Source organism: Vicia villosa, unplaced genomic scaffold (assembly GCF_029867415.1).
Source record: "Vicia villosa cultivar HV-30 ecotype Madison, WI unplaced genomic scaffold, Vvil1.0 ctg.000920F_1_1, whole genome shotgun sequence".
Lineage (NCBI taxonomy): Eukaryota > Viridiplantae > Streptophyta > Magnoliopsida > Fabales > Fabaceae > Vicia > Vicia villosa.
In genome coordinates, this window is record NW_026705414.1 from 584621 (window position 1) to 594631 (window position 10011).

Below are 10011 nucleotides of genomic sequence, written 5' to 3' on the forward strand. Positions count from 1 at the left end.
TGAAAAATACTAGCCCATTTACGTTTATTTGGCGAAAAAATAGTGCCTCGCTAGGGGTTTGAAAGAAGTATAGAAGTGGGAATAAAATTCCCAAAAAAACAAATACAATAAGTCGTAATGGGCTGAAAAATAATAAAACAAACCTATACGGGTCGATTATCTAACCCGGTCCATTACGTAAACGAATCCAAAGCAGAGAAGAACGAATGAATAAAACCTCTACGCTTTACATAGTTACACTTCCAAAACCCTAACCAAACTACAAACCTTCAATAATGGGGAAGGCGAAGGCAAAAGGTAAGCATCGTTTGGACAAATGGTACCACTTAGCCAAAGAATCCGGTTACAGATCCAGAGCATCATACAAACTTCTCCAAATCAATTCAAAGTTCGGTTTCCTCAGTTCCGCACGCGCCGTCCTCGATCTCTGCGCCGCTCCCGGAGGTTGGATGCAGGTGGCGGTCAAGCATGTTCCCCACGGCAACCTTGTCATCGGAGTTGACCTCGCCCCCATCGCTCCCATGATAGGAGCCACCGCCATTCAGGAGGATATCACCAAACCTGAGTGCAAGTCAAAGATTAAGAAAATCATGAACCAAAATGGTGTTAATGTTTTTGATGTTATTCTTCATGACGGTTCGCCGAATGTCGGTGGTGCTTGGGCTCAAGAAGCTACCAGTCAGAATGCTCTTGTTATTGACTCTGTCAAGTTGGCTACACAGCTTTTAGCAGCTAAGGGAACTTTTGTCACCAAGGTTTTAACTCTGTTTATCATTGTTTCGTTCTGATTTTTTTAACTGTTGCTTATACTTTGTTCTGTGATAGGTTTTCAGGTCGCAGGATTACAGTGCGGTTGTGTATTGTATGAAGCAGGTAATTGTTTATTTATTTTTCAATTATTTGTTTATTTGTGTTTTTATGTGATTTGGTGGAATTTTGAATGTTGAAAATTGTTTGCTGTCGTGGTGGAATATTTGAATTGCAGTTGTTTGAGAAGGTTGAGGTGGATAAACCGATTGCCAGTCGATCTGAATCTGCTGAGATATATCTTGTGGGGCTTAAGTACAAGGCTCCTGCTAAAATTGATCCTCGCCTTCTCGATTACAAGCATCTTTTTCAGGCATCTGCTCAGCCGCAAGCTAAGGTAAATTGTTTTTGATTGGCCATTTTTGATTGGCGTTGTGTACATATATTTTTGTTGCTCATTTCAATTGATTTACTTGGGGGGTTGAATTGTTAACACAGGTTGTGGATGTACTTAGAGACAATAAGCAAAAGAGGCATCGTGACGGGTAATTACCCTCAGCACTGTGTTTTATCTTTTAATCTGTTTATGCTTTCTCAAATAGTTCTGCCCGTCTTGAAATGGAATTTATTAATTTGTGCGTGCTAGAGTCATCATGTGTGTTTTTTCATAAGAAACTAATAGTTGGACTATGGGAAAGTCCTTAGTTCAACTGATTTTGCTGCTATTTTAACTATTTTATTTTATTTTATTTTACACCTATAGGTATGAAGATGGAAACACAACTTTGAGGAAGGTTTCTTCAGCTGCAAATTTTATTTGGTCAGATGCTCCTCTGGAGATTCTTGGTTCTGTTACTTCTATAAGCTTTACCGATCCAGCTGATTTACCAATCAAGGATGACAAACTAACTACTGGAGAGGTATTTTTTGGGTATATACAATGGTATCTAACTTATTAATTTGTGGGGGTAAGAACCATTCTTATTGTTGTTAATATTAAATGCTTTGATTATGGCTGTATGGCAGGTAAAAACTCTATGCGAAGATTTGAGGGTTTTAGGGAAGCAAGACTTCAAGCATCTTTTAAAGTAATTACTCGGATAGAGCTTCACTTCCCGTGATTTCTTATTTGTTTTCAAATGATCGATCCTGAATATGTTTATTATATACTTTCGTCTGGGGGGAAATGATGTTGTATCTGTTGGTTGCCTATAGGTGGAGGATTCACATTAGAAAAGCTCTTTCATCGTCTAAAAAGACCGAACCTGCTTCTACAGCTGTGGTAGAAAACGAGAATGAGGTGGATGAAGATGATAGACTACTCAACGAAATGGAGGAACTGACAAATGCACTGGACCGCAAGAAGAAACGTGAAAAAAAGATTTTAGCGAAAAGAAGAGCCAAGGTTCGTGTCTTCTTATTTGCCTCAGTGGATATGGATACAATAGAAATAAATTTTCTCATCTTTGCCAAAATTGTTGTGTATACTTATTTGGAAATCATAATAGATTAATATGATGTTGATATCAAGATTTTACATGATGTTAGTCTCAAATAGTTTAAGGGTGTGCTCAAGGCCAAAAATTGTGTTAATCCATTATGTATCATGACATTCTAAGCCCAATTGTGGTTTTTAATCCTTTTTGTGGATGATATCAAGCTGATTCTTTGCTTTACCCATTTGGGTTTTTTACAGGACAAGGTGCGGAAAGCAACAGGGATGCAAATGGATGCAGTAGAAGATTATGTTGATCATGAGTTGTTTTCCCTTGCCGCCATGAAGGTTTTATTTTAATCATTTTACTTCCACCTTAAAAATGAAGTCCTTTTTTCCTTTGTTTTTCTAACAATCATTAAGAACAGCGACCGATGACTTAATGAGTAAAATAATTCTTCCTTATTGATCTAATTAACTATATTGAAGTATTAGTTAATAAGGTTTTCTTTAATCTTTTTATTCCCTCCATTTCAAATCTAGTGTTTACGTTTGTTTTAACAATCATTAAGAAAAGCAACCGAAGACTTGGTGAGTGGAATGATTTTATCAAATTATTCTTATCATCTTCTGTTGAAGTAGTATCTTATGGTTTACAAGTTAATATAATTTGTTTAAGGAGGCATGTACATACTGGTTGTTTGTTTAACACATTCATGAGAATTTACTCCCTTTGCGACAAAGATTTACCATGTTGTAAATTACTCGTATTATAAATTTACCATATTTCATAGATAATTTCCTTACTAATCCATTATTCTTCGGAGTAAATTACGTATTAGTGGTATGAATTTTTTATATTAGCAAATATCCATTTTGGTCTTTCCTTTCACGAGTAAAACAGAATGAGAGCATATATTACCTTTTTGTGATGAGTATTTTGTTTTTGCTGGGTTGTTTGAATATTTTAAGATATGACAATAGCTTCACAGCTTGAGTTTTATTGATTACTCATCTTTAGATAGGAGATGTATTTTCAAGTTGTTGTTGACTGTTTCTTGGTTGTTGTTACGGGGTTTTAGGGTAAAAAGGATCTGGTAGCTGTTGACACCACTGACTATGAAGGTGGTGAGGGTGAAGGGGATGACAGTGATAATGAAGAAAACAAAGGTGGCTCAGAACATTCATCCAGTGACTTAGATTCTGATGAAGAACGTAAAAGGTGATTGACAGGTTCTTTTGATATTGTTTCTAATGTTATGAGATCACTTATATTCTCGCATACCTCTTGGTAATAGTTATTAACCAGTATCTCTTATGCCCGGACCTTGAGAAGAAAGTGTGAGGGGTATACCTCTTAGGGATTAAAGTGTTGGGGACCATTGAGTTGGCTACAGGGGGTGATTTTAATAGTTATAGTTAAACAAGGGAATATTGAGAGGGAAAACATAGAAGTGTGAGTTGTATATTTGTCCTTTTGTTTATTTGTTTTTCTAAATTATGAAAACCATTCTTTAATCACATTTGTTCCTACCTCTCAACTGTTTTATTCTGTTGGTCTTTCATAACTGGGTAATCTAACTGTATACTTGTATCAGATACGATGAACAAATGGAAGATTTACTTGAACAGGCTTATGAGCGGTTTGTGATAAAAAAGGAAGGGACTGCAAAGCAGCGTAAGCGTATTAAAAACTCCTATGATGCAGACTCCCAACTTTTGGAGGTATGGAGCTTTCTTTTTTGTATGATTGTAGATGTAATTACATCTTCTGGTTTGGGAGTTATAAATATAAAGGAATTGGTATTATACTCCGATTCTTGAGAACATACTGTTTTATGAACATCTTTGCAAACCGATTCTTGAAATTAATATCTAGCACCGACACCTATGAAAAAAGGCGTGTTGGTGTCGGACACCTGCACCGACACTTGTGATTGCGTTTAATTTTTTCATTTTTTCTATTTATTACCGGTGTAGCCGTGTCAGTATCGGAGTCGTATTTGGGATGTCTGTGCTTCATAAGTTACACTCCCATTCCTTTAATACCAGTTTCCTTTATTTTCTGCCCTTTCTCACATTCAAACATATCATCGGCCCGATACTTTGAATGCAGCTTACCGGTAATATAGACATGTTTTTATGGTGTTCCTGTTGGTTTTACATGCTTGGACTTCTATTTAGGAGTGGCATTTTGAAGAGTTGACAAATATCTTATTCTTGGGAACTGTGGAATGACATGTCCTTTTTTATTCTGTGCTCAAAAAGAAATATTTACACATGTACTATTTTCTTTTGCCTTGTAGGCTGGTGAGGATGATGACATTGTTCAGACCAATTATGATTCAGATGAAGATCAGGGTGTTCAAGAAGCAAACCCTTTGATGGTGCCCCTTAATGATGGGGCAGAGCTCACCCAAGAGGAGATCACAAATACATGGTTTAATCAGGATGTCTTTGCTGAAGTTGTAGAGGAACGAGATGTTGAGAGGGATGATAGTGAAAATGAAATGGATATTGATGGGCCAAAGGAAAAGATCCCTGTTGCTGTCAATATCAAAGGAAATAAGCCTGTTTCTGAAAAGATAAAAGAAAATAAATTGGCTGCTTCTGTGGTGAAGGATCACACTCAACGTCAAGCATCTAAAGAAATTGATTATGAAGTTGTTCCTCAACCTGATACCGATTCAGATGATTCGTCCTCTGATGAGTCGGAGATAGATGATGCAGCAAAAGCTGAGTTATTGGCTTATGCTAGTCAGATGTTGAGGAAAAAGCGTAGGGAAGAGATACTAGATGATGCATATAATAAGCACATGTTTCATGATGAAGGATTGCCCAAGTGGTTTCTAGATGAGGAAAGGAAACACCGTCAACCAGAGAAGCCTATCACCAAAGAGGAAGTCGAGGCAATGAAAGCACAATTTAAAGCAATTGATGCCCGGCCTGCAAAGAAGGTTGCTGAGGCCAAAGCCCGAAAGAAGCGTGTTGCAATGAGGAAGCTTGAGAAAGTACGCAAGAAGGCCAATGTTATATCAGATCAGCCAGACATATCCGAACGTTCAAAGAGTAAGCAAATTGACCGACTATATAAAAAGGCTGTTCCAAAAAGGCCTCAAAAGGAGTATGTAGTCGCAAAGAAAGGTGTCCAAGTTAAGACTGGCAAGGGAAAAGTTCTTGTTGATCGCAGGATGAAGAAGGATATGAGAAAAAGTGGAATGGGTAGGGGAGGAAAAAAGGCAAAGGGTGGCAAGGCTCCAAAGGGCGGCAAGGCTCCAAAGGGTGGCAATGGTCCCAAGGGTGGCAATGGTCCCAAGGGTAACACGCCAAAGGGAAAAGGATTTTCAAAGGGTTCTGCAAAGAAGGGAAGAAAATAAATGAAAATAGGCATGGTCTGTCTTAATTTCTCTGCAAAATTTTGTATGCTCATTTTTTTCCTTTGTTTGTTACTTTGCTTTAGATGATAATATAAATTAAAGATTAGTGCTGTTTAGTTTCTCATTAAGGCAAACTCCAAATTTGATTGATGGCTTCTTTTATAGATTCTAAAAGTTATTTAGAATTTGATTATATGGGTGGCCTATATAGCTGTAACGGAGGAATAGTTTAAAGTATTGTACTTTGATATTTAATTTTATAAATTTTTATGGATGTTGTATTATTTGTTTAGTTTTATATTAAATATATAGGTAGATTATTCATAAAGAATTATTTCGCTTTTTGCTATTCCACAACTCTAGTTTTAGGTTTGGCCGCATTTTTTTTGAGTAATTTGGGAGGTGATGGATGAGTGTATGCTGCTGCTCTAACAGGGTTTTTATAGATACAAATGACAATTTAGGGTGCAAAGATTCAGAGGAAAAAAATTTAATAAACTCTAATAAGACCGGTAGTATTTCTTTCATTTTCAGCGTACTTGAATTTAATGTGTCAATTTTATGGGTTCAGATTCACTGACTTTTCATTTTCTACCTTTGCCTGACTTTAGGCAGTTTTAATGGAGAGAGAAGTGAAAATGGGAGAAAAAAAAGGAGGGAAAGCTGAGGTGAGAGAGTGAAATATTAGAGAGATATAGAGAGGAAGTTAGGGAGCAGTTCCCTCCATAAAGTTAGTGGATCCTCTCCCCAATTTTATTGGGTCACTTTTCTAATTCCTAGTATAAAAGTTAGGAAATTAGACAATTTTTTTACCCTTCTCCCAACCTTCTTAGAAATCCGCGTGAAATTCCTAAAACGTCCCTATATTTCGGAAATGCACTTTCAAAAATATCTTATTTTTTAGAAAAAAAAGTGTTTTTGAAAATGCATCTCCGAAATCACCTTTATTTCAGAAAAAAGGTACATTCGGAGATGCACTTCCGAAATATTGTCTGATGCAGAAGACAAAAAACGAACGAATAAAGTTTCGATTTATCATAAATATTCGAAATTACAAAGATAGATCAATATGATATTAAAGTTACATATTGTTAAACACGGGACTCGGTCGGTAACCATGACACTAGGTATATTCTTTTGATCAACCAACTAAGCCTTACATATTCCCAAAGCTCATGTAAAGTTATCTTCTTTCTCACTTTTCTAAAAAGCAAATCCAACTGAATATGTCTTGTCCGTGGAGGTCACAACAACAATTTCTAGAAGTAGAAGCATATACTTGTTGGTCTTGTACGTCGAATCAATTATAAGAACGGTTGGAAATGTATTGAACAACTTGATACTTTCGGGATGAGTACAAAATATGTCACACACCGTAACTTTATCCTCACAAGTATTGAAGCTTGAAACGTATAGGTTATCACTCAAAAGTTTCAAAACGTGTTGCATTTTCGACCTCGGCCCCATTTTCATGACTTTAAGATTGTACTGTTCATTGTATACTTGCTTGATATTTGAAACACTATCTAATTTTTTTCGCTTCAAATCTGCAAGTATGTTTCTCGGCGTAACTTTGATTGTCGATAATTCTGAAATAACATCATTCTCTTCGCGAGACAACTGACACGCACTTGGATGCCCGTGTAGATTAATTTTCAATGCATGATTATGAACTCCACATATGACGCTAAAACGCCAAAATCCATCAATACTACGAGTTACGCGCAACTTAAACGAACACACACTTTCACGATCCCGTGTCACCGTGTTTTAACATCCGGTTTGTTCGTACATACTTCCCACCCCTCTCGCAATTCAATAGAACAAAAGCTTTCCTTCTACTACTTCCATTGTCGGACCTTAATATCACAATGGCAAATCCAAGTTTACAGCTTCATTTCGGACTCAATCTAGCAAATGTTCACGACAAGCGAAAGGCATATCATTTATAAATTGTGGTCGAACATCCACCGCAACGGTAATGGTTTTAACGTCGTTCACCGGCTCATTAGACTTAGCATCTACGTTGACCTCATCCGGAACTACTAACTTATTGGTGACAATGTTGTCCGGATGCACCATACCTAATATATGCAAAATACATCAATGTTGTTAAAACAGTTTTTTAAAATTCTGCATCAGAGCTTATTTCAGAAGTACACTTCCGAAAATTGTTAGGTGGTGTATTTCAGAAGTGCATTTCTGAACTGACACAATTTTCTTCATCAACAAATCAGGAACAATGTAATAGAATAAGAGATGAAATGAAGTTATTTACCTCAAATTGTAGCTTTCTATGCCCTCTTTAGTATGATCAACCACTTGAAACTTGATTTGGAGACAAAAAACTGGATTGAAAAGGATTGAAGTTTTGGAGAGGGTTTGAGTTTTTGTTTGGAGGAAAATGAATGAAATAGTGAAGGAGAGAAAAGGTATATGAAGGGTATTTTCAGAGATGCATCTCCGAAAAAACACCTGACAATTTAAATTGAAAAATGAGTGCTTTCGAAAATGCACTTCCGAAAACACCCAAAAATGAGTGTTTTTGAAAAAGCATCTCCGAATTCTGAGAAAATAGGAAAAAAATGGCTCTGGAGATACATCTCAGAAATCAGGGAGTTATGGAGTTTTAAGCAAGGGTTCTCACCCAGGAGGGTGGATTTTTTCGGAAATTATGATCATCTACACTTTCAACCACTAAATTGTAATTCTCTCTTATCCAATTACTTCTATCATGCAACATAGCCCATTTCTCAACGGTGAGATCATCAAACAAACTAATTTTGTGAAGAATCTATGAATAAGCCTCCTCCGCATCCGACAATGAGATCATGTATGACAAATAAAGTACACAATTCATCTTCTATCAGAAACATGACTATTAGATCTAAAGCCTTGTAATACACGACCAAAGACAAAGTTAAACAAACCCACTTGCTGTGACTCCTCTCCATGATTCCTCTCCATACATGAACATGAAGCTCATTGGAAAATTAATCTTACCTCCCAAATACAACGGGCCATATATACGTTACGCTGTACAAAAAAATCAATCAACATATGCCTATTCCTACAAATTATCATCACGAGGCAGCCACACATGTCCTAAAGTACATCAAATTTACTCAATCTCTAGGCATTGTACTGCCATCAACCTCCTCCATCCATTCAAATCAAAGCATTTTGTGACAGAGTCCGGACTACTTGTTCAGATACTAGGAGGTCAGTGACATGTTTTTGAATTTTTATGGGCAACTCTCTCATATTGTCCGTGTTGAGTAGAATAGGTGGCCAGAAAAGAACGGCTTGATCTTCGGTGATGGTTGAGAAAAAAAGGGTTGTACTTACAAGATACTCTGATACCAAAGTAAGAGAGAGAACAAAGGTACAACAGAAAGTATGAAATTTTTGGGCAAAATTTTGATTACCTTTCCTTCTAGGCGTAGAGAACTATTTATAGTGTTCTCTTCGGTATGAATTGGGTCATGCTATATTTGTGGGCCTGAGCGTAATTCAAGGGCCCGAAATAGAGGGAACCGTTGAATAAGTCGTAGTTCATCCGGGCAGAGGGAGCTATCTGTTGGCGAGGACGGAGACTAGCGTGTTCGGATCGTCCTAAATTGAGAGGGAGCCACCATCAGTCCCGCTCGGTGGCAGACATAAGGGTAGTTTGGTCTTTAGCTTGCTTGAGGAGTGAACCACTGCTTATTGGTTCGCTTAAGTGGATTGGATCAATTGGGCCAGTCCAAAACACATATCATGGAGATCAAAGAAGTAAATCACTATTTCTAGAAACTCATCTGAGTATGAATATAGAGCCATGACATCAACTATCAATGAGATTCAATGTTTAACTTTATCTCCTACATGATCTTAAATTGGCACACAACTCAAATACTTTGTTGTTTCGTGACAACTGTAACACCCCATAAATTTCTTTATTTACTTTAATTAAATGTTTTTAATTAAATATTAGAATTAATTGAGTTATTTGAGAAATATGGATTAATGAGGCTAATGGGCCAGTGTCGCGAGTAGCAATTGGGGGGTGTGTCAGTTGCAAAGCCTTTTTACTAAACTAAGGTTATATTTTCATAAAATAGAAAAGAGGAAGATTTTGTGAAAAGAGAACCAAAAAGGAGAAGAGAAGGCTGAACGTGAAATTGGGAGAAGAGCAAGTGCGAAGAGCAAGAGTACCCAAGAATTCGACATCGAGGTAAGGGGGGATTCTTCTCATTAACCTCTATTATGGGTATTATGAATGATTCAATTGAGTTTGTATGTTAGGATTCTGAATTGGATTATATGTCGGTGTTTGGGGTTTTGGGGTTTTGTAGAACTTAGGTTCAATTTATGATGTGTGATGCAATTGAGCTGTTGTGAATGATGTTTGATGTTGGATATTGATGTTAAAACATGTTAGAAGTACATGTAAATGTGTATTTTCGTGCT

At 36.9% G+C, this 10011-nt stretch overlaps 1 protein-coding gene across 1 annotated transcript; it reads left to right on the forward strand.

Annotated features, from left to right (window-relative positions):
* The first annotated feature begins 234 nt into the window (after nt 1–234).
* Nucleotides 235–5843, forward strand: LOC131632267 (adoMet-dependent rRNA methyltransferase spb1-like). Its single transcript, XM_058903051.1, has 11 exons — nt 235–755; nt 826–873; nt 986–1144; nt 1246–1292; nt 1511–1667; nt 1774–1835; nt 1963–2152; nt 2444–2530; nt 3265–3404; nt 3781–3907; nt 4489–5843. The coding sequence occupies exons 1-11, from the start codon at nt 276–278 to the stop codon at nt 5557–5559; spliced, it is 2568 nt and encodes an 855-aa protein (XP_058759034.1). The 5' UTR covers nt 235–275; the 3' UTR covers nt 5560–5843.
* Nucleotides 5844–10011: the final 4168 nt, after the last annotated feature.